Below are 24,288 nucleotides of genomic sequence, written 5' to 3' on the forward strand. Positions count from 1 at the left end.
GGCGCATGATAGTGTTGAGCTTTTCATTTTAATGTGCCAAATTTCTCTATTTAACACCTCATTTCTCTAACAGATTGAAAAAGGCACAATCCTCAAGGGAACGCCTAGGCCATACGTGGAGCTTCTTGATCATCGCCTGCCTGGCGATTATGTTTTTCACTATTACAAAAAAAATATTAATTGCGACCTTTTGAAAACCCGTCCGAGACGGACAGAATTATCAACCGGCTCGGTTAATGCTTGACATTAACTGAGACGGTCATTTTTTTATTAATTGAGGCGGTTATACAGACCACCTCGCAAAATCGATTAACCGAGGCGATCATTTTTAAAATGACTGCGTTAATATCAATTAATCAAGATGGTTGTTCTAAAGTAAATGTCTTAGTTAATCGATTTACGGAGGCGGACGCCTTAAAGCCCATCTTTGAAAAGGTTGAGATTCAACAGGCCCAAACTGAGACCCAACTCCCGTCTCCTATATCCACTCGCCTACCTCACTCCCATCTCCTTCTTCCCCCTCTCCTCTCCTAGATCTCCTGTCTCCTCCTCCTCCTCCTCTCACTGTCACGGCGCGGGTGCCAGAGTATCGTGTCGGCAGGAGCTTTGGGCCGCGGCGGGCAAGCGGCTGGGGAACGGGGAGCGGCAGGAGAGCGGCAGCGCTTGGCGCGCGGTGGCCCATGGCGGCGGATCCGGCCAAGAGGGCCCCCACGGCGACGGATCTGGCTGGAAGGAGCACTGGTGGCACGTGGGGGGCGTGTGGGGGCACAGGCGCGCAACGCGCGGCGGCGGCACTCGGCACGCGGCACACAAGCGCTCTTGCTCCTCCACGGGCTGGATCCGCCTTCCCCGGCGACGGCGCGAGTGGAGGCGCGGCGACGAGATGCGGCGGCGGGGCGGGGGATGGGTCGTGATGGGCTAGGCAGTTTTTTTTTCTTTTGTAATTTTTTTATTTAATTAACCGAGACGGGCAGCAAAATCGTCTCGAAAAAATATCATTTACCGTGATATTTGCTTCGAGGTAGTTAGGGTTGCCGGTCTCGAGAAATCATTTCTAACCGTCTCCGTTAAATTTATTTTAGTAGTGTTTTTTTTAAATATTAGTAATTCAGATAGAAAAGTGAAAAATCAGCCATGTTATTAGCCAACATATGCCCATAACGAAATCATCCAATATCCATCGATGTAAGACAAACGACTACTCTAATTAGGAGTTTAGGATCTTTAAATGTGCTGCTGGAATAAGATCACTACACCCCTATGAATAAAAGCGAAACGAGAAGACCCCGTTTCAATTCATTTCTGTTCTGTTACAGAGCCGGCCAGGAGCATCATCATTAAGGACAGAGAGAACGCTGTCAGTGCTTGTGCTTTGGCCTCTTGACGACCATGACGGTGCAGTGCGCGTGGTGGGTGCAGTAGTCGCTCACGCTTCCAAGAACAGCCCTGCACGCACGGCCGGCCGGAGGAGTTCAAGAATTTTTTGGGGAAAATCAAATTAAACCAACAACTGAACGAAACAACAAGCTGATCGGTCGATCTCATGGAGGATCATATCAGATGAACAAGAAATCGGAGACGAGATCGACCGTACCTCTTCCACTTGCTGTAGCCATGGCAGCCGATGACCAGGATCTCGGCGTGGTGCCGGTCGACCGCCTCGCAGATGACGCCCCTGGCGTCCCCCTCGACGGCTTCGTAGCCGACGTCGGCCACCTCGGCGCAGAGGCTCCTGGCCTTGTCCATGACCCTGGCGGTGGTGCGCTTGAGATCGGCCTCCACCGTCGGCAGCAGCTCGGCCGAGCCGATGCCGGCGATGCCGATGACGGAGGACGCCAGCGGCTTGGCGGTGAGCACGGCGAGGCGGTACTGCTGCGGCTGCCCCGGCGCGAAGAAGTGCTGCAGCGTCCACTCCAGCGCGTAGTAGCTGTGGTCGCTGTCGTCGATCCCCACCACCATCACCGGCTTCCCCGGCGACGATCCACCTCCTCCCGCCGCCATGTCACGTAGGTCGTCGCACGATTGACTATGCGTGTATCTCGATCGATACTCCGGCGATCGAGATGGGATGGTAGGGGGGCCGGTGGTGGACAAAACAAGGGGACAGTTAGGCGGAGAGATCGATGAGGGGTGCGTGTGGCTATTGGTGTAAGTGTAACGAACTTAACTGTCTCGGATCGAGGTGGGACCAAAGGCCGGGAGGAGACTCCGGAGCGTGGGAAGCGCTTTCATGTCCACGTACTACTGTACTACATATTAACCTATCATGTCCATGTAACATGATAGGTATGTTCATTCTGAAGAGGGAGTAATATTTGAAGAGGAAGAGGGAGATCGTAATGGAAATTAATTGCAACAAAATGGACTCATGACAGGTACGACAGCTACATGAGTCTCTTATTTACCTATAATTTCCAGCCCAAAATAAATTTTATATAACCAAACAAGACCTTATACAATTTAGGGTGGGCCCGTCACCTGTGTGGTATTGACATACTGATACTGATGGCAAGTGCTCGATTGCAAATTTCTCCAATGGAAAATAAGGATTGGGTAAATTCCCTATATGGTCCTACAAATAATGCGACTTTCTTCTATGGCCCTCAAAAAAATGAATCTTCCTTATTTGGCCCTATTTTTAACTTTCTGTCCCTACTTTGATCTTACCGTCAACTCTATCAGTTAACTTGCGCAAACAATAGTTTGTGATTTTCCACCCCTCTTTTCTTGACTAAAACTCGCATTCTCTCTGCGAATGGTAGGAACACAATTTTCTATATACAGCATGTTTATAACAGGTCGCACAAACTTATGAAGTATACTTTGAAGAGTTCAATGATAGTGTCTAGGTATGTATTTCGTTAACAAGGGTGTGACAGTAAATTTATCTTAAACTATACAAAATCTCTTGAGAAATTTATGTAATAAGATATTTGTGTTTTAAAGGGCTTTGGATGGTTGCCACTTAACATCGAACCAACACCTAGTACAAATTTTTTTTTCCCTTGCGAGGGATAGGACCTAATACACATAGATGTGCCTTCTATTCCAAACATATGAGACAAGGTGTGATAATATTGCAGATACAGAAGCACATCATGTATGGAACATGACAAGTAAAAACATTTTATGTATAACTAGTATTTAATTGTTCTACCAATAATTTCTTTAAAGCAAGTTACTATATTACATTGGTTGCATGATAAAATCTTGCGTCTGTGTTGCAACTAGACTATAGTACTCAATTAACATCGTTACTCTGTTCGACTGGCTGTGGCTAATCTATTGCTGATTTTTTATAAGAAAAAAGTATTCCAGACTGGCTGGTGGCTGATGCTAATTTGGTGTGTGAAAAAAATATTGCTGGCTGGTTGGCAGACAAACCAGCCGAACAAAGTCCTATGCGAGTTACTTGTGATTAGGTGAAAATGGCACACATTTTATGCTATCAAGTGATGGATACTCCTACAATTACGCGGCTTTGAGTTACAGCTCCTATGACTTACAACTCATATGCCTTAATAAAATAGGAGGAGACGTCTTGCACCCTATATGTTATTACTTTTAATTCATTTAATATATAGCATGTTCGTATATATGCAGAATAATGGAAAAAGTCAAAGGATGATTCTAATAGACTCACTAAAAGAAAAAAATATGTAACTAAATCATGCAGACATCAAATTAGGACCTAACACACTTTTTGCAAGGGAAAAAAGTTTGCATAGTTGAGAAAATAGAAGCGTAGTTGGTATCCAAGAAGTGAAATGGGAGGTTTTTAGGTAGGGTATTTGTCAAGTTTGTAAAGATAGAGTTTAGTATTGTACTTGAAGAAATTATTAAAAAGGAAGCTCTATTTATCCGTTATGTGTTTTGTAAAGGACACTAAAAAATTATAACTTCAAAGTTCATATTTTTCTCACTAATTATCTATTGTGCTTCCTATTCATCAATTGAATATGTGGGTATTCAAATAGCACACCTAATTGACTGGTTGTTGGGTCTATCTCATCTATACACGTGCATGTTCATTGTCAACTAGCGGATGTTGAACCTTGACTCATCTCGTCTATTATGGTAACCTTGACCCATCTCGTCTATTATGGTGGTGTGTGACTCGTTTAATTTTTTAGTTTGTCATGTCCTAACCCGGAGATATACTTGTTGGCGGTGATTGAATCCTACCTTATCCGCCAATTTCTCGGTAAATAAGTTTTAAAGCATTTATCTAGCACTAATGACTCTTGCTATTCCACAAGTTTTTGTGTTTCCACTTTGTTTTGTAGTTATAAACTGAAAATACAATAAAATGCCAATGGGTGGAGCATAAGTAATTATTATGCAAATAAACATATAGTAGAGGCCAAGATGGGTCATTTACGGCAAACAACCTCAAACGCCAAATTGGAGAACACCATATTTTTCTTTTTTTTCTTTAATAAATGAGAGCACCTTTTTTCTTTAATAAATGAGAGCACCTTGTCGAAGAGCTCGTCAAAACGAACAAAATGGAGATACCATCTTACTGTTACTAATTGGAGGCTTTTTTAAGCTTTAACGTAAAACCACCTAGAATCCTAGGTGGACACTCTAGAAAAATAGAAAAAATCTCATAAAATCAGAAACATCCGACTATCAATCTGACAAATCTAATAATAGTAGTAATGAAATCATTATCCTTCCTAATAAAATACCCATCTCTACTATTATAAAAATTGGCTAAAACAACCCTCATTTTTATAACAAATCTAATAATATAATAGTCATCTAAATTACCCACATTTGTCATTATAAAAAATATATAGTAACCGGAGATACCATTTTCCTAATTTGTCTCAGACTGGCAACCGCGGAGATCAGTTTTTTTTTTTGCGAAAGGGGGAGACCAGAATTTGGAATGACATACATACACTTCACACGTATTACATTCCATGAAGATAAAAATAACATTGTTTTTGAGGTGCTGTACAGCAATTATTTTGTACTTGTCAATCCGTAGGTAGTAGGATTGCATGTATCCGGTTACTCACCAAGTAACCGGGTTATGTGAAGGTCGTTGATCTTCTGCTTATTCACAAACAGACACATGTTCAACTTGACAATACATATAGAGATGTTTGCTTGTGGAATACTGACGAGTCAGATCGCCGCATCGATCGGTGCTCAGTGCTTGGGCTTGGGCTTCTTCACGATCATCACGGTGCAGTGCGCATGGTGGGCGCAGTAATCGCTCACGCTTCCAAGAACAGCCCTGGTGGAGGTTCAGGAAAGTCAGTAACACAGAAGTGATGTGAGAACAAGGAGAAGCATCAATTCACAAGGAAAAGAATGGCGCAGTTTGGAAGTAGTATAGTATAAAGCAATGGATATTCAGTAAATCATTGCCCTGTGTGCAGATACGAGTGTGAACAGTTAAAAACATCCATGGAAGACAGGTTCGACTGATTGTAGTATAAATTGTTGACAATAGTCCCTCAAAAAAATTGTTGACAATAGTAAAAAAATTCCATTTAAGAATGTGAACAGATAAAAAAAACATCCATAGAAAACATTTGGATACCCGAATTTGACTGAGGAAGTGCAGTAGAGGATCTGAGGATGGCTGCAGGCTTGATCCCAATGGCAAGGTGCAGTAGAGGATGGGAAACAGGGGAGAAAAGCAGAGCAGAGGATAACAGAGCAGAGTCAGGGAGGATGGCATAGCAGCAGGACGGCCCGTACCTTTTGATGGCACCGTAGCCGTGGCTGCCGACAACGAGCATCTCGGCGTGGTGCCTCTCGACGGCGTCGCAGAGGACGTTCCTGGCGTCGCCCTCGAGCGCCTCGAACTCGGCGTCGGCCACCTGCGCGGCGGCGCAGAGCTCCCTGGCCTTGTCGACGACGCGCAGCGCGACGCGCTTGAGGTCCGCCTCCACGAACGGCAGCACCTCCGCCGCGCCTGGTAGATTGATTTGATGATGATAATCCGCGGATCAATCGACAATCCGAGATGGGGCGGTGGGGAGGGGCGCGGAGCAGGGGAAACGGAAAGGGTGACCTACCCGGGCCGGCGAGGCCGACGGCGGACGCGGCGGAGGGCTTGGCGGTGACGACGACGAGGCGGTACTGCTGCTGCTGCGGCTGGGCCGGCGGGAAGAAGTGCTGGAGCGCCCACTGCAGCGCGTAGAAGCTGTGGTCGCTCTCGTCCACCCCCGCCACCATCGTCATCTTCCCCCCGGCCGGCGCTGGCGCGGACGACGCCTCCTCCGCCATGGCTACTACTAGGCTAGCTTTGCTTGGCTCTGGTTCTCTGCTCGCGGCGACCTCCGGTGGGCGGTGGCGTGCAGTGCAGTGCAACCCCGGGCGAGGCTAGGACCCAGTACTCTAGAAGGAAGAGACGGGCAGGCACGGGACAGTGGAGGAGAAGGATCGCGAGCCAGCCTCCACCGGTTGGCACCGCCGTCTGGCAGGCGGGCCCGCCTCGAATGGTTGAGGCGAGGGAGGAGAGGAGCCCCCGGTACGTGCGTGCAGCGTGCGTGCGTGCGTGGTCCGCGTGCTCCCTCTGTGCGGTAGCAATTAACAATACTAAATAAAGTCTGTTTACAAAACTAATTCTACAACTCCAGCGCTACTTCGCGAGATGAATTTAATGAGATATTTGACCGCACAATTAGAAAATAATTATTGTACCATTACTGTAGCCAATCATTGATTAATTTCCGTCATTAAATTCGTCGCGAAAAGTTACACTCATTCTTGAAAAAGTTTTACAAATAAATTTCGTTTAGTGCTTCATGCAGGTAAGATTCTTTTGTCGGGCGAGTAGCGCCCACCAGTAGTGTTCCGTTGCTGAACTGAACAAGGGTGTGTTTAGTTGGTGAAAAAGTTTGAGTTTTGATACTGTAGCACATTTCGTTGTTACTTGATAAATAATGTCTAATTATGGACTAATTAGATTTAAAAGATTCAATTCGTGATAATTAATTATTTTTTAACTGTATTTAATACTTGATGTATATATATATATATAAAATCGATGTGACAAATACTATAAAAACTTTTTTTTTGAAACTAAAACACCCCCCCAGGTCGCTCTCGTCGCCGCCGTTAGTGGCGGGCTGGCTGGCAGTGGCCATTGGCCCATAATGCACGTCGCGTTCGATGGATGCTTAGGCTCTCCGCAGTGGGATCTGTATGTCGCTCTCTACACGTTTTAGAGAGCCTTTTACCGCAAAAAAGTGCTGCAGCGGCGCTCTCTAAACCGATCTGCATCGTTGCGGCGGGATTCCCGCGCGCCAAAGCTGGCGCGGCCGCGGCCGCTCTCTACCGGCGACGTGGCGTGGGGCCCGCCTCCGTCCGTTGCTCCCGAGCATCCCTCCCGCGCTCGCCCATGGCCGCCACCGCCGCCGCGGCCGCTCCGCCACGCCGAGCTCGCCCGCACCACGGCGGAGCGGAGCTCGCCACGGCGGCGCTGCTCGCTCACCTGCGGGCCACTGCAGCGGCGAGCTCGCCCGCGCGGGGGGACGGGGCGGCGAGCTCGGCGCCCACCCAAGGCAGTGAGCAGGGGAGGGAGGGAGGGGGGGGGGGTACATGAGGGGAGTTGGGGGGTGGGTCGCGGCGGCCCCGCCCGGAGCCGAGGAGGTGCTCGAGCTCCCGTGCGAGCAGGGGAGGGGGGGAGGAGGGAGCGGCGGAGCTCGGCCGCCAGCGCGGCGAGGAGGCCGAGGAGGAGGGGCTCGCGGCCGAGCTCGACCCCGTTCGCCGCCGTCCGTTCGCCGAGCATGGCCCCAAGGCGGAGCTCGAGAGCGCGCCGCCGCCGTCCCGTCCGCCGCCACCACCACGAGCCGAGCGGGAGCAGGGAACGCGCGGCTCGCCGGCCAAGCAGGGGAGGCGCGGCCGCCGTCCCGCACGCTCGCCGCGGCCGCTGCCTCGTGCGCGAGCTCGCCGCGGCCGCTGCCCTCGTGCGCGCGCTCGCCGGAGCCGCAAGGCACCGCGCGGGCACGCCGGGGAGGCTCCTGGCCCCCGCCGCTCGAGGGCCACTGCAGCTCGGCCGCGAGGAGGAGTCGCGGCGAGGTGGCCGCCCTGGCCCCGCGCGGGAGGGAGGGCGCAGGGGGATGGCCGGAGCTCCCCGCCGCCGGAGGAGGGGCGCAGGGGGAGGCCGGAGCTCCCCGCCGCCGGACGCCGCGTCGAGGAGCAGAGCAGAGGAGGGCTGCCCGGCCGCTGCTTGCCTCGCCGGCGGGCGCCGAGCTCGAGCCGGGCCATGGCCGCCGTGCCGCCGGGCCGCCGAGCTTGAGCCGGGCCGCCGAGCTCGAGCCGTGCCGTCCAAGCAGGCGAGCTCGAGGGGGAGCTCGCCAGGGAGGGAGAGGGAGGGAGGGGCGCAGGGGGAGGCCGGAGCTCCCCGCCGCCGGACGCCGCGCCGCGGAGTGCCTCGCTGCCACGGCTCCGCCTCCCGCCCACGCACCGCTGCCTCCCGCCCGGCCGCGACGCTCCGCGCCCCCTGCTCGCTCCCACCACCTCCTCCGCCATGGTTCCGCGAGGGCCGGTGCAGCCGCAGCGCGCGCCCAGCCCGGCTCGCCACGCCGCCACGGCCGGCCGAGGAGGAGCAGGGGCCGTGGCCGCCGTGCGCACCCAGCCCCGCCCCGCCCCGCGCGGCGCGTGCCTCCCTGCGGGCCGGAGCCGGAGGCCTGCCATGGGGGGCGGGCGGGAGCTCGAGGAAGCCGCCGCGCGCACCGCGCGGCCATGGCCTCCGCCGGCGTAGGGCCCTCCGCCGGCGGGGAAGGGAGGCGCTGGGGAGGGGGCGGCGTGCCTGCGGGAGCCGGAGAGAGAGAGGCAGAACGGGGAGGGGGGAGAGAGAGGGTGCCGAGGGGAGTAAAAAAATCTGACGTGTGGGCCCATCTGCTGGTAGTTGGTATAGAGTGGAGATATAGAGAGTGAACGAGTGCAGCAAAACTGAATATAGAGAGGAGAATCTTGATGACTAGGCAGGAATATTCCTTTTAGAGAGTGAATTTAGAGAGTGACGAGTGCGGAGAGCCTTACAGGAAGACGGGGACCTCGGAGTCTCGGACAAGACGGGGGACCGGCAACAACTGGCGCGCACGATGGATGGATGGATGGATGGATGGATAGGATAACTGCAAATGGACCTTGGCCCGATCAAATGAAATAAAGTCAATCCAGTAGCCTGCCGCTCCGAGCCCAACAACCCCGATCGCCTCCCTCCGCATGTATCTGGGCCACCGCTGGCCCAACGCACGCCTACTCCCCCGATTCCTACGGCGCCCACAGATTCCTCGGCGAGAGCCGAAAGATGCACACTTTTGTTCTGTGCAGTGCAGTGCAGGTGCAGCCACTATACATGTATATGCAACACCAATTGGAGCTACCTAATAACCTTCTGCCGATATTACTAGACATCAAAACCCAATGATTATACATAAATAAATAAGCAAAAGTGTGCTGTCAAGTTGTATCCCGTGACACGGCATGTAAACAGGGTAAACGGCCGCGTAACCGAGCAGAATGGAACCTAGTGCCAACGTGAACCAAGTCCCAGCATGAACCCATTCTTCTCCGCCAAACAAACATGCTCTAGAGTGGAGTCTAGATGGCTGGATGGTAGGACAAGTCGGACAGCACATGTTTCTCCATAAGGCTAGGCAACTTTTGTTGCTCTCTCATCTGTTAGGCCCCGAATGAATCAGGCCCGACAAGATGGCGACGAACATGTAAGCGACTCAAGGCCCGAACTATTTAGACTTGTTTCCAATTTCTTATTTGGAATTCCTAAGCAACCCGTCGGTTCCTGTTTTGTCCGTCACTTGTCTTTCCCCCGTACATACTTTGCGTGTTTAGATTGGTTCAAAGAATGGATTCAATCCCAAACAATCTCTGTTGGTGATTTTTGCTGGATCCAGCATGCTTACATATAACTCCAGTGAATTTTTTACTATTTTACCATGTTTCTATGATTTTTCTATAATTTAAAAACTAAAAATAGATTTATAAATACCTAAAAATTATTTTACTTGTGGAAAAATACCAAAAAATCCTTTATGTTATCGTTTTCTTGGTTAAAAACCTAAACCTATATGCAGGTCACGGAAGGGTTAAGAAACTAAACAAAATCGTTTTTGGCAAAATAGCCAAGTTCAAGAAAAAAACGGCCAAAAAACTAAGCACAATTTTTTTAGGCCCAAAGAAATAATTCTGTCCAACAACATCTCTTTTAGATGTAGGGGGTTACTAGCACTCTACAGCGAGTGTTTCTAGCTAAATGGGTTAGGTGGCTGTAGTAATACTCCTCAGTTCTGGATTTCAAGCCGGGTTTAAGGAAAAAAAATCCTCTCACTAGTGCAACCAGGGTTGCAAAGGTTTTCTCAACCAGAAAACCGAAATACGGTAGGGCGATCATACCCTCCGGTCGAGTTAATTTTTTTGCTAGCAGCTTCCATCGACGTGTTCTTTGCAGTGCTGCCCGAGCATTTTATAGCAATCAAATCAAGCATCTAATCCCCTATTTAATTCTTCCGCCCGGAGAAAACAATCCTCCATAGCCCAGCATGATTCCTCTCTCTACTGTTACCATCAACCAACCATGCATGGGTCCAGAGAAGAAGAAAGAAACCGCTTTGGAACAAACGCCTTTTCCGCTCCCGAAAGCTCACTTCCATTGTGTGGCTGCCGTTGCTCGGAGCCTGCAGCCCCCTCTCCTCCGTCCATGGATCTGAGCCGCCACTCCTCTTCTCCTATCATCACGCCTGAATTGAAGCCGATCTGAGGCAGGCCGGTGATGATATGCATATGCCCGTGGGCCGTGGTGACGGGAACTCTTCTGTCCCTCTCACGCTGCCATATCAGATCTTGAGATATGCTGTGCGGCTTTTCAGGGCTCGGATAGCCAGGCCACGCTTGTACTCTTTGGTTTCTGGGACCTGCATCTGGAGGGCTACTGTGATAGTAAGTTGATAAGGGCAACAGGTACAAAAAAGAAAATACTGATTATCGGATGGATAGACTAATTTGGGATTAGGATTTGGTCCTTGGATTCAACAACTGAATCAGCTTTGCCTCAATTATTTTTTTTGAAGCCTCAACCCTTCGAGTATAAGTTGTAGTATCTGAACTCACATACAAACTCACACCTCACACACGCGCCCACACACATCCTCACACACATCTTTTGCATGCAAGCTAGATCTACAACCTATATCTAGAAACTGCACGTGCCTGAGAGGTATCCAAAATCACCAGCGAGCTTCACACGTGATAGATATGTTATCTTGACCATTGTGGCGCATCCACGTATGAGGCAGCTGCACAGGAACCTGCAAGAGAATAATAGAGACGAAGCCAGTGAGAGGCGAGTGCGATTCCTGGAAATTGAACTCGCGCCGGTAGCCCGCACACCAGCGGAGCAGCCTCTTTGGTGGTATTGATCTAGAAATGCTGGTATTGATCTAGAAATGCTGCTGGCTGCGACAATTACAGTAAATAATAGTATACTGCAAGCTGCAGAGTCAGCACAGAAGCTTCAGACCTCCTTCCTGGTAAGCTAGCGTATCAAACTATAGATAATCTCATTCATACAGGCAACATATAGTAGTAGGCAGCATATGTCACTAAAACAACTTTAGCAATATACTGCAAGAACTTTGATGACAGACATGGCAACAACGACCGGAACATCGACGCACCACCTGGGTTACGCCACATACTACAATGCAAGCAGCCTGCAGACAAAGTGGAGGAGGAGTGACTGGTTCAGCACCAGCTCTTGAATTGGGACGTCGTCGCCGTACGGCAGCGGGGGAGGTTGGTCTCCGGCCCTCTGGCTACCTTCTTCCGTTCCGCCGCTTCCCAGACGCCGCCTGCCTCCGGCCCGGCTGCGCCGGCCGCTCTTCATTCAGGAAGTGTCCTTGTCGGTTCTCACCTGCCCAAGCGCAGCCACGCAAAACCTTAACAAAGCGCCTCCACTGAAATTCCCAAAAACTCCGCTTTCGGTGGTGCTCTTTAATAATCTGTCTACTACAAGGAGCCGCTGGTGAAAAGATCCGTCAAAAGTTACAATGGCTTGTGTGGGAAGAGGAAAAAATGAGTCCAGTCACAAATCGTTGGCTTTTTTTTACGACTGTAAAAAATAATATAAGCTGACTGTTCCGGGGGTAACTAATATACCCTTTTCTCTTCCCCATGTTTCACAAATTATTACCTTTCCTCTTCCCCTTGTTTCACAAATCATTAGGTTATATAGTGTAAGATTGAATGGTACGGTAATATAACCTTGTTTACTACTCCATCTGTTCTAAATTATAGATTGTTATAATATTTCTATATGATAATTTTTCACTGTACGCACAGATTTACACTATTGTTTAGATACATAGCAAAAATTATGCATCTACAATTCTACAAATACCAAAACGGCCTATAATTTAGAACAGAGGGAGTATATTTATTTTTATACCCTTTCAACTTACTCCTCTATTAAAAAATGTAATGCATATTTTGATTCAAAACTGTCAAATTCTATAAACTTTGACCTATAATAGTTAAATTATGCATACATTTGATGCATTAATTTTACACATATATATATTAATTATTAAATATGCTGTGAAGATTCCTTTGGCCAACACCATATGCTGTGAAGATTCCTCACTCCTGCTCGTGTTGGTATTAATTAATAATCACGGATGGCAATAAGAAGATGACATTGTTGTCTAATGAATTGATTAATTAATTAATCGATGGTCGAGGCTGTCCTTCTTCTTATACATTACTTTACAAATCCCCAGGTAGATCAGGCTCCATTTGAGGGAGGTAGTAGGTAGGTTTGGTCTGCAGACGATGCCTGCTTCTACTTGCTGTTGCTGGCCTGGCCCCAAAAACCTTCCCCAGATGCCCCCTAAAACTTCTGAACTCTGCTTTCAGTGGAAGATTGTTAGCTTAGAGTGGATCAGGTCAAGATATTTTGAGAAAAATAATAATATAAATAATGTTGTGTTGTTGTTGTTGTTATACCAACACCAAGCCACTGGCAAAGTTTTGCGTGCATTTTCCATGTATCATCTTCGATTATTTGCTGATCCAAAACAACAACACAGCATGGGTGACATCTGCTTGTCGGTATCGGATTTTCTTGTCTCGTCGCCGCATCTAATTTTGCTGAATATAAATCATCGCGTTTGTTGTCTGTTGTTGTCACGCGTGTTTGGTTTCTTACTTGAAATAGCGCATTGTCTCCTTTTGCCATTGCTAGTTTCCGTTTGATTCCTTGCTAATTTCTAATATTTGGGTTACAAAATTTTTCAACAACATCATCTCAGTATTTTCTAAACCTTAGTAGAAGTACACTGGTATGGAACTACATTTCAGAGATAAGTGTCCCTGAGATGGTCACCCTTTCCCTAGCCGGTGCTGGGTGGAGATTACTCACTTCACTACCAGAAAACGGCACATTCGTCCCTACACGTTAATACCGGACGCACTTTGGTCCGGTACTAAAGGTCAATTTAGTACCGGGCGGTACGCACAGTACCCTGAGAGCCGAATAGTACCGGCTGGAACCACCACTGGCGTCGAGAGATAACTATTTAGTACTGGCTGGTGGCTCCAGCCGGTACTAAGTAGCACCCAAAAAATTTAATACCGGACAGAAACACGACCCGGTATAAAAAGATGCTCTATTTGTATCGGACGTAGCCTTCGTCCAGTACTAACTGATCAGGCGCACAAAATATCTTCTGGTGGGCATGCCGTGGCCTTTATCTCTTCCCTCTTCTCCCTTTTTCCCTAATCTCTTCTCTCGCTCAATCTTTTCTTCGTTCTGATTCCATTCTCCCCTCTCGAGCAGAGCTCCCGGCGCATGGCAGCCCCCCGGCCGCCCAGCCGCGGCATGGCGCCGGAGACGCACGCGGGCGGTTGCGGCCCGGGGCCGGCGGCGGCTGGTGGGCGCGTGCGGCCTTGGCGGTGGCGGCGCCTCGCGCGGGCGGGGGTGCACGGGGCCGGCGAGCTCCCCCACAGGCCCAGCCGCGGCGGCAGCGGCGCCTCGCGCGGGCGGGGTGCGCAGGGCCGGCGAGCTCCCCACGCGCAGGCCTAGCCGCGGCGGCGGTGCGGGCGGGCGTGTCACGGCGAGCAGTGCTGGCGGGCGACGCCGTGGCTGCACACGTGGGCACGCGGCGGCCGACGGGTTCCTGTAGGCGAGTTGGCAAGTTGTGTTGTGTCTATTTTTCTTCATTTTCAATAGAATGTTGAATCTAGTAGAATGTTGAATAATCTCTCTGTTTAATGTTTTCTGTTGTATAATTATTTTGTAATCTTGGGACTTTGTAATTTTGGCTAAGAATGGTGTAATCCAACCGAAACTTTTCTGACTCCACATTTTTTTATCGTTCTTCTTTGTTCCTCTTTGTTCTTGGGAAGAACAGAGAGGAGAAAGATGAAGGTCGTGGAAAGAGAAACGAGAGGGGAGACAAAGAGGATGAGTAGTAGAAAAGCAGCCTATTTTTTTGCGCGAAAATTTGTTTAGTACCGGTTTGGATTTCTGACCGGTACTAACTGTCACATTTAGTACCGGTTGTACCGACCGATATTAAATTGCTTGCATTTTAGTACCGATGAATCAGTACCAGTTGAGGAACCGGTACTAACCTGGACTTTCTGACCGGTACATATGCTAGTTTTTCTAGCAGTGCTTCTGCTTGTGTTGATAACATGATCAAGGACAACAATAGGAAAAAAATATTACTTAGTGGATGGATGGATGGGATGCATTGACTAATCCATGGATGAGGCGGTTGTCTTACCAGATATTAGTTTACAGATCCCCTAGCTGTGAATACATAACACCCAGAATATTATACGGATCTGCTAACTTGGGACCAACACAAATGTGTGAACAGCCTCCTGCATAGCGTACAACACCGAGGGAGGGGTTGGTTTGGTTGTCTTCCACCTCTTCTAGAGTTCAATCCAGATGAAGCCTTCACTGCAGCTCCATCAACTGCCCCAAATGGAACCGCACGAGAACTAAAAAAACTTCCCCAAATGGATCTAGTTTTGGTGGAGCTTGGAGTGACCCACAAGGCGAAGATTGAGCAATAATATTTAACCTAAATTTGCTAGGCTGACACCGAGCCCTCGTCATCGACTCTTTGCCCGTCTGTTTTACTCAACGCTGATGATTATTTTTTACGTCCACCCACCCATTGTAATTTTTATACGAGAACAGGAAATGTGAGACGACCGGCCACATGATGATGATTGTTTTACTTGAAATATATATCATATTCTATCTTTGTCCCATTGTTACCACGCTTCCCAATATGTACTTTTTAATTTGAATTACGGAAGTAGGATCCCTTCACATACAAAATGGTCACGAGCAGTGGCGGAACCAGGATTGAGTTGAACCCCGAGCCGAGTTTTAAATATAGTTGTGACAAAAACCAGACGTCGACAAACTCATAGTTCAAAAGATACACAAGAACATAATGGAAGTTCAAAAGATACACGAGAACATAATGGAAAGAGAGAAAACATACAACAAGTGTCATCGCGAAATAGTATATTTATTCTTCTTCAGCAATTTTTTAGATTTATTCAACAATTTTTTGGGCCGAACCCCGGGCCATGGCACGGGTGGCCCGGGGTGTACATCCGCCACTGGTCACGAGTCTTATCTTCAAATAACCTTACCTTGGTCTCAAACATAGGGTTTATTGGTTAAATTGGTCACTTGTTGGTGTGTAAAACAAAATTTTCAAAAATGGGGTGCTAGGAAATATGAGTGTGTTTCAATAATATCTATTCTATGAATATGCACATACTAGGGGAATATCTAACCCCAAATGTAACTTGTTTCACAAGAGTGTCGTGGTATACTGATCAACCATATTGCTCCTCTATCATGTCGTACTTCTCAACTCTCTTATAGGGTTAAAAGTATGCATCCATATGACCATATTGGAGAAATAAAAGGAGTGTATTAAAGTGCAAATGCATACACCTTAATGGGAAAAAGAATGAAGAGTTTTAATCACTTTAATCTGAAATCGGAATGCAATTCCTTTATCGACCAAGCATCGACTAGTTAGACAATGCTTAGCATACAAGGTCATCATTGTAGCTAATAAAATTGGTATTTTGGTGTTCTTGCTCTTATTTTGAAGTGACATTTTAGTTTTGTTACCCTTATTTTTTAATTTTATGATTTTATTACAATTCAATGTGATTTTGCAGTAGATTTTTGCGCATTTATCCTTGTTTTGATCATTGACTAGAGGTAAAATTATACTGACTTGTGAATAGTAAATGGAAAATATATAAAGTTAAATAATAAAGGCAAAATCATAATTACACTTCAAAGTAGAGGCAAGAATATAAATACCCAAAGAATCTAACGTGCTTGCCTATCGCTGGAAATAGGACTCTTTCAAAAGAAGTAACATGTTCTGTCAAGGCTGTTTGATCAGAACTCGCACTCAGTTCTTGATGTTATTCGGGTCTGGTTTTTTATACCTTTCTCTTCGGAATTTCAGTTCCAGTGTGTGGCAATTTGACGGGTGGCCTATAACGAATTTGATGTTTCTCCTCCTTCTTAATATAAAGATACGCAATTTATGTATTCAAGAAAAGAATAACATGCGACGGATGTAACCACCAGCTCGGAACATGCCTATACAGAGATTAGCTAGCAGGGAGTCAAACCCCAAGCAAAATGTCAAATAAGACCCTCCTAGCAAACCACCGGTTTCCAGTCCATATGATGCCTCTGCTCTGCTCTCTGCTAGTCTGCTCCTCAACGGTCCTGCACTACTGGTCCAGTGCTGCCCTGTCCCAAAAGCAAGTTCACAATCAATGAAAAGAAAAAAGAAAAAGAGAAGGAAACAACCTTCCCCAAATGCCCCCAAAATAGCTGGGCTCTGCAGCTTTCGGTCTCAGCTGTCTAATTAGATTGGATCCGATGAAGATTGAGCTAAGATTTGAATGTGAATTGTCTTTGCTAATCCTGAGCTAGTGACTCTTAGCGCACTTTCTTGAGCCATTAATGACTCTTAGCGCACTTTTCTTGTTTCTAGCTCTAGCTTCGATTGTTTCTGACTGAAACAAGTGCGTTGTCTGCTTGTCTCGCTATTCGTCTTTGGCCATTTGTGATTGAAATAGCACGCAAGATGCTCAGTTGTTGCTCACTTCTTTACCTCGGCGCTATCATTCTTGTTAATACCTAACAGACCATGTTCTGTCAATTTGGACACGTAATCGGGACATCATCACAAGGTACGACCAATTATTTTCATCTTCAAACCATTTCTTTGTATCAAGCAAAGGAATATACTGGTTGGACTAGTCACTAATCTATTACTCAGGTGTTCACAATTAGAACACGTTTTAAAATGGTTAAATAGGTATTTCAGTCCCTCAACTTTGATCCGGGGACAAGTTCATCCCTCAACTTTAAGATTGGCCAATATAGTCCCTCAACTTTTATTTTGATCAATCTCATTATTATGCGGATATTATACTCTATTTTACCCTTGGCTCTTCCCCTTCTCAACTCCGCAACAATTATTAAAAAAAAGTATCTGACCAATGCAAGCGATTTAGTATACTGACATCTATGCATTAGGAGCTAAACATCACAAGTTTTTATTCTGGAATGTAGAATTTTTTTATCCATGCGTCGCTTTGTATTGCGCTGTATGGAGAGTGGAATTAAAGTTACTTGTTGCATAACTATGTACCACCATATTAAAAGTTTGCAGAAAGCTGGGCTAACAGTGACACAAAAGAGTGGAAATTGAGGAGGGGAAGAGAAACAAAGGGTAAAAAGGATATTTTTCCATTTTGTCTCATGTTATTATGGAGTATAATATCAGCATAAGGATGAGTTTGTTATTATTATGTAGTATAATATCAGCATAAGGGTGAGTTTGTTATTTTGGAGTATAATATCAGCATAAGGATGATTTTTTGTACCACAAAACAAAAGTCGAGATACTATATTAGACCATTTGAAAGTTGAGAGATGAATTTGATCCTTAGGATAAAGTTGAGAGAAAAAAAGTACCTATTTTGCGAGCCATTCAAAATAGTACTCTTAGATTATCCTACCGGTGTTACCTCCCCTGTTGTACTCTTTTTCTTTCCCTTTTGTTCGAATAAGATTATCTTTTTGAAAATTATCTTAGCACTTAGCAGCGCTAAAAACGATGAAAGAAAAGAATACAAATGTTACTATGTACATTGATGACTTATATCTTCAGAGAAAAAAAAGACTAAAGTGACATCCATTTCAAATTGGAATACGGTTTGCTTGGTTGACAGTTGACACACTAAAGAAAGAGTACCATTGCAAACTGATCAGACTGAGTACCATTGCAAAGTGGACAAGAGCTTCCTCTAAAAGAAGAAAAAACATGCGACTCCCGGCTCGGAGCGTGCACGGGCCACACGGTCAACACCTGCCGGTCAACACGCCGGCCAAATGCCAAAACTACCCACCACAGCACAAAAGGTTTCATCCGAAAATAGAACTCGATAAATAGTCGACGACGCACGTGACACTGCTATCAGCCTATCACTTTTTATCACAAGAGTAATTTCTAACCAATTTTATAGAATAATCATTTCCCAACAAATTATCGTAAATAACCCCAACGATTGCATGTAGAATTCCAATCGGATTGAATTTTTTTACAGACTGTTTAAATTGTTGGGTGAAAACCTCGGTTGTCCAAAAAAAAATGAGTAGAAGGAAAAGGATGTGGGCCCGGGAAGGGGCAGTTTGGTCATCTTCCTCATCGCACTCGCGGTGCGATCAGGTGCCACCTTCGACCCGCACCTGAGGCAGGCGGTATTCCGACCGGCATCACCTATCCCAATTTCCCTCTCTCTCCTCACCTGTCGAGCTCCCCTACCGCCCGTACCCACCTCCCCCCAGTCCCCGCCCGTTCGCCCCGCGGCTTATCCACCACCACCACTCCACCGCCGGGCCGGATCGATCGGGATCGCGCCGCCGCCGCCGCCGCCGCCGCCGCCATCCGCGCCCGCGGGGATCCTGCTCCTACCATGCTGCGGCGCTGCGCCCTTGCCCGACCGTGCCGGCCCGCCGAACCGCGCCTCCCGCTCCCCGACGACCACCCGCCCGTCGCCGTCTTCTCCTTCCTCTTCATCCCCACCTAAATTGATCGCCCCGCCGCGCGGTCCCGGCGGCCCTCCTCGGCGGCGCTGGGAGGACGAGCAGCGGGCGGATCGCCGCCGCGCGCGCGTCGTCCGGCCGGGCGGGATGAGCCGGGAGGGGCAGAAGCTCGACTGCGCCGCCGGCGCCGGCGGCGTCGGGATCGGGGTGCTGTCGCTGGACCTGCTGGGCCAGGTGCTCGACCGCCTGCGCGAGCCGCGGGACCGCAAGGCGTGCCGCGTCGTCAGCCGCGCCTTCGAGCGCGCCGAGGCCGCGCACCGCCGCGCGCTGCGGGTGCTCCGGCGGGAGCGCCTCCCGCGCCTGCTCCGCGCGTTCCCGGCGCTCGAGCGCCTCGACCTCTCCGCCTGCGCCTCGCTCGACGACGCCTCGCTCGCCGCGGCCGTCGCCGGCGCCGGAGGGGGCCTCGCGGGGCTCCGCCGCGTGTGCCTGGCCCGGGCCAGCGGGGTCGGGTGGCGCGGGCTCGAGGCGCTCGTCGCCGCATGTCCCAGGCTGGAGGCCGTCGACCTGTCGCACTGCGTCGGCGCCGGGGACCGCGAGGTCGCGGCGGTGGCGGCCGCGGCCGGGCTCAGGGACCTCAGGCTGGACAAGTGCCTCGCTGTCACGGACATGGGGCTCGCCAAGGTGGCTGTCGGGTGCCCCAGGCTGGAGAAGCTCAGTGTCAAGTGGTGCCGTGAGATTTCTGACATCGGAATTGATCTGCTCGCCAAGAAATGCCCCGAGCTCCGCAGCCTCAACATCTCCTACCTCAAGGTTACTGCTGCTCTGTGAGCTGTATATTGAACTGTCATTGCTTGGATAGCGGAAACATGAAACATGATTACTTGTGGCTAGATATGGTTTGGGGCTAGGCATGAAATTCTGTTTTTAGAACTCTACAAAAAAAATTATGTTTAGATAAAAAAGCGAGAAATTCTTAATTCCTGTGCAGCAGCAGCCACAAGAAATGTCCCTTAGTCTGGGTAATCGAACCAACTTTCTGCCGAACCATTATTTAATTTCACATTGCGGTAACGACATCATTGTATCCTATTGTTTGTTTGGTTGTCAGATTGTATCTAGCCCGTCACATGTTGGAGCTGGGTGTCGAACCAACTTTTTGCCTGGGTGATCCATTTTTTAATTTCACATTGGTTGGGGTAATGAAATGCTTATTTTTCTCTTCTGCTATAGGTGGGTAATGAATCCCTTAGATCAATATCTACACTTGAGAAGCTCGAGGAGTTGGCAATGGTTGGTTGCTCATGTATAGATGATGAAGGCCTGGAATTACTGAGCAAGGGGAGCGACTCACTGCAGGTAATCACACTTTGGGATGCCTAACTCTAAACACCTCTGATGCATATTGTTGTGTCAATTTGATTATGTAAAATTTGAATAGTTCTAGTTATTAGCTTCCTGCTAGTGGGACTTACACTCATCTGGAAACTGGAATTTGGATACTTATAGTGTGTGCAGCATCACTGGCAACTTAATTTTTTTAATGCTGATTTTTTTTTTGTCTTTTTGAAACATTGACCCAAGCTTCTTTTATTTCAGAGTGTTGATGTGTCAAGATGTGATCATGTGACTTACCAGGGATTAGCTTCACTCATAGATGGTCGCAAATTTCTCCAGAAGTTACATGCTGCAGATTGTTTGCATGTGAGTTGGTGATCACTTATTAGTTTTTTTTTGTGTACAATACAAAACCCTATTTTTTTATGTTACAAACAAATTGGTAATTTAACTAACATATTATTGGAGATTCAACCCTCATGAAGAGTGACAAATAATCAAAAGGGGCAAATGTCTGACTTACTGTGATGTTATTTTTTAAACTTGTAGGAGATAGGACAGTGTTTTCTGTCCAAGTTGTCAACACTGAAGGAAACCTTGACTGTGTTGAAACTCGATGGTCTTGGAGTCTCAGACTCTCTCCTTCAAGCCTTTGGTGAAGGTTGTAACAACCTGGTTGAGATTGGACTTAGCAAATGCAGTGGCGTTACAGATGAAGGAATCTCATCTCTTCTAGCTCGATGTAGTGACCTAAAGACAATTAATCTCACATGCTGCAATCTCATCACCAATAATGCGCTTAATTCAATAGCGGACAACTGTAAGATGCTTGAATGCTTGCTGTTAGAATCCTGCTCTTTGATAAATGAGAAGGGAATAAAGCAAATTGCAACTTGTTGCCCCAATCTTAAGGAGATAGACCTCACTGACTGTGGAGTGAATGATGCAGGTTCATGATCTCTACTATTATGTTTTTGTCCATTTTTATCCAAATCTGTTCATTTTAAATTGAGCATGACCATATAAGCTACTTGTTTCTGCAGCGCTGGAGTACTTGGCTAAATGTTCTGAACTGCGAATATTGAAATTAGGCCTATGCTCAAGTATTTCCGACAAAGGCATTGCTTTTATTAGTTCAAACTGTGGCAAGCTCGTGGAGCTTGACCTCTACCGGTAATTTAGCTCTTCTTATGTAGTATTTTATCATGATTCTTTTTCAGTCTCCATGCATGAGAATAACATGTCTGCATTATTCCTTCCTCTAGGTGCAACTCCTTTACTGATGATGGGCTGGCAGCTTTAGCAAATGGCTGCAAGAAGATTAAGTTGTTAAACTTGTGCTACTGCAACAAGATTACTGATAGTGGTTTGGGCCACTTAGGCTCTCTGGAGGAGCTTACAAATCTTGAGCTGAGGTGCTTGGTCCGCATCACGTGCATAGGGATCTCGTCGATTGCAATCGGATGCAAGAGCCTGATAGAACTGGATTTGAAACGTTGCTATTCGGTTGACGATGCTAGTCTGGGGGCCCTTGCTCGTAATGCTTTGAACCTTAGACAGGTAAATAATCTGCGGAGTTTAGTTTTGGTCCTTGCAATATTCTTAAGGAGCAGGAACATTAAAAGGCTGTCGTCATTGCTGCAGCTTACCATATCATACTGCCAAGTCACCGGCTTGGGCCTGTGCCACCTGCTGAGCTCCCTGCGGTGCCTCCAGGACATTAAGATGGTGCACCTCTCGTGGGTCTCCATAGAAGGGTTTGAGATGGCGCTGCGAGCGGCCTGTGGGAGGCTGAAGAAGCTGAAGATGCTCACCGGGTTGAAGACCGTGCTGTCCCCGGAGCTCCTCCAGATGCTGCAGGCGTGCGGCTGCCGAATAAGATGGGTCAACAAGCCTCTTGTCTACAAGGACTGCTGAAGCCGCGTTCGTCACATTGCCTCTGCAGCAGCAACACCTGTGTGGATCATGAATTCAAGATCTTCCAAGCTTTGCTTCAACGTAAGTTGTGACCCATGTGAGTGAAGATAGTCTCCAATAATCGTTGGGGGCGTAAGCTCCTGCCCCCAGGTTGTGATTATGTTGTCTACCTTTCGGGCGCCGTCTTGCGGCGTTTGTTGTCTTGGGCCCAGACGCCCAGTATATGTACACTGAGGAATCGGTACAGTTCATGTATCAGGTTAGTTTGTGCATAGCCTGCAGCGGAATCATCCTGTTTCTGGGATTAGTTAGTGTATTTGTTGCTTCATTTCGCATGGTTTGAGATGAAACAATCATAACAGAATATGATCGGTGTTCTGCATCACAGGTTGTTCCTTCCCTCAACTGCCATCATGTCTCAGTTGATATGTACATACTTCTCTATTTTCATGTTATTAGAGGTGGTGAACGATCGCGCGTCATGTAGACTTTATAGTTTGTATATACTGCTGCATGTAAATTACCATGTTGCGTCTCTGCTGTATGGATGAAGGCCAAAGTTTGATCTGTAAAATTCGCAATAAATTTTGCAATTATCACAAATACTTCGTGCTCTGGCATGTGAGTGACATGGAGTTCAAAGAATTGTTGCATAGCCCAGCCCGTGGACGAAGGCCAAAGTTTGAGTCCAACCATCGCCTACCCTTTTTTACGAACCCATTGTTTCTTGATGTGGATTTCTCTGATTTTTACAGGTTGCCTACATGGTCTCTGATAACCTTAAAATGACAACTTGTCTTGCTCTAGAACGCCCATCAAGTTGAAAGGGACTCCTCCAAGTGCTGATTGCATGATATACAACCTAACCATCAACCGTACCTCTATAGATTACCATGCCTCAGCTCGTTGTCTTGATTGGTGCTTGGATCTGGTATGAGTTAGGTTCAGCCGGCCTTGCACAAAGTAGCCAGTGCCATACTGGCATTACTTTCTGCATCGCACATTCAGAGAGCAAAGAAAAACAATTCAAATATTTTTAATGCAAAACAATTCAAACCAACATAAGAAACTTCGACAAAAACACACCTTATAAAACGCCTTCCTCCCATCATAAAGTTCTGTTTCAAGCTTTATCATAAGCCAAATATCTCAAGCTTTGATCAAGTTTATAAAAAAATATAAATCTCCATAATACCAAATAAATACACAATAAATATATATTTTATGATGGAGTTAACAAAGCTAATTTAATTGCTCTGTAGATGTTGGTATTTTCTTATAAACTTGATCAAATCTAGAAAAGTTTGTACCGTGTCTCGTAAAAAAAAAAGTTCAATTTCACACAAAGCCCAAGTGACGTTTTGAAACGGATGGAGTATAAACGTCCCACAACATGATATGATCTCCAAATCCGTTGTATATTATCTAAACATGCATACTACAAGTCTACAACATGATGTTGACAAACTTTGAGGCGTTTACTCACTCGTGCTGGTCTGCTGGATGATGGTATTCAACGAAACGTGACCACGGCCGAGTGTCGTTGTGTCTACTACTACAACCGTGTGTCATGTGGGGCCGCCCGGGCTGCTGGACCTGTACGGCCCGGCTGCCTAGTTGGTCTAGAGCACGTGGTCGGACGATCCAAAACGAGTGGACTTAAAAAGCTTTCCTGAAGATGGAAGTAGCAGAAAAAAGTCCAACGCATGCAACGATTTTGTTTTGAATATCAAACATGAGGAAGCTAAATTACAATTTTTTTTTGGCGGGAAACGGCTTGAAGTCATGGATCCAAAGATGCACATGGAAATAAGCATGAGCATGTAGGAGATGCTGATGTAAGTACTACCGCCATCTCTAAATGTTTGACGTTGATTAGTCCAAAGAGGTAGTTTGTTATTATTGCAACCCAACAGGTG

General features: G+C 47.4%; 3 protein-coding genes across 3 annotated transcripts; 1 reads left to right on the forward strand and 2 right to left on the reverse strand.

The window, feature by feature from the left end:
* Positions 1-1,121: 1,121 nt before the first annotated feature.
* On the reverse strand, positions 1,122-2,137 carry LOC120663598 (universal stress protein A-like protein). The gene is made up of 2 exons (XM_039942458.1): positions 1,595-2,137; positions 1,122-1,446 (listed from the first exon to the last, which is right to left on the reverse strand). The coding sequence occupies exons 1-2, from the start codon at positions 1,999-2,001 to the stop codon at positions 1,359-1,361; spliced, it is 495 nt and encodes a 164-aa protein (XP_039798392.1). The 5' UTR covers positions 2,002-2,137; the 3' UTR covers positions 1,122-1,358.
* Positions 2,138-4,882: 2,745 nt separating this feature from the next.
* LOC120666418 (universal stress protein PHOS34-like) lies at positions 4,883-6,445 on the reverse strand. Its single transcript, XM_039946263.1, has 3 exons — positions 6,042-6,445; positions 5,722-5,938; positions 4,883-5,251 (listed from the first exon to the last, which is right to left on the reverse strand). The coding sequence occupies exons 1-3, from the start codon at positions 6,250-6,252 to the stop codon at positions 5,164-5,166; spliced, it is 516 nt and encodes a 171-aa protein (XP_039802197.1). The 5' UTR covers positions 6,253-6,445; the 3' UTR covers positions 4,883-5,163.
* Positions 6,446-18,900: 12,455 nt separating this feature from the next.
* Positions 18,901-22,913, forward strand: LOC120666419 (F-box/LRR-repeat protein 3-like). The gene is made up of 7 exons (XM_039946264.1): positions 18,901-19,927; positions 20,348-20,473; positions 20,714-20,818; positions 21,002-21,401; positions 21,496-21,625; positions 21,718-22,012; positions 22,097-22,913. The coding sequence occupies exons 1-7, from the start codon at positions 19,265-19,267 to the stop codon at positions 22,367-22,369; spliced, it is 1,992 nt and encodes a 663-aa protein (XP_039802198.1). The 5' UTR covers positions 18,901-19,264; the 3' UTR covers positions 22,370-22,913.
* The last annotated feature ends 1,375 nt before the right edge of the window (positions 22,914-24,288 follow it).

The sequence above is a fragment of the Panicum virgatum genome, chromosome 3N (genome assembly GCF_016808335.1).
Source record: "Panicum virgatum strain AP13 chromosome 3N, P.virgatum_v5, whole genome shotgun sequence".
Lineage (NCBI taxonomy): Eukaryota > Viridiplantae > Streptophyta > Magnoliopsida > Poales > Poaceae > Panicum > Panicum virgatum.

Excerpts from the sequence above, each read along its gene's own strand:
- LOC120663598 (XM_039942458.1), bottom strand. The coding sequence starts at position 2,001 with ATGGCGGCGGGAGGAGGTGGATCGTCGCCGGGGAAGCCGGTGATGGTG. Across the intron at positions 1,447-1,594 it reads GGCTACAGCAAGTGGAAGAG|GGCTGTTCTTGGAAGCGTGA; the intron begins GTACGGTCGATC and ends CCGTGCGTGCAG.
- LOC120666418 (XM_039946263.1), bottom strand. The coding sequence starts at position 6,252 with ATGGCGGAGGAGGCGTCGTCCGCGCCAGCGCCGGCCGGGGGGAAGATG. Across the intron at positions 5,939-6,041 it reads CGTCGGCCTCGCCGGCCCGG|GCGCGGCGGAGGTGCTGCCG; the intron begins GTAGGTCACCCT and ends TCAATCTACCAG. Across the intron at positions 5,252-5,721 it reads GGCTACGGTGCCATCAAAAG|GGCTGTTCTTGGAAGCGTGA; the intron begins GTACGGGCCGTC and ends AACCTCCACCAG.
- LOC120666419 (XM_039946264.1), top strand. The coding sequence starts at position 19,265 with ATGAGCCGGGAGGGGCAGAAGCTCGACTGCGCCGCCGGCGCCGGCGGC. Across the intron at positions 20,819-21,001 it reads ATGCTGCAGATTGTTTGCAT|GAGATAGGACAGTGTTTTCT; the intron begins GTGAGTTGGTGA and ends TTAAACTTGTAG. Across the intron at positions 21,626-21,717 it reads GTGGAGCTTGACCTCTACCG|GTGCAACTCCTTTACTGATG; the intron begins GTAATTTAGCTC and ends TCCTTCCTCTAG.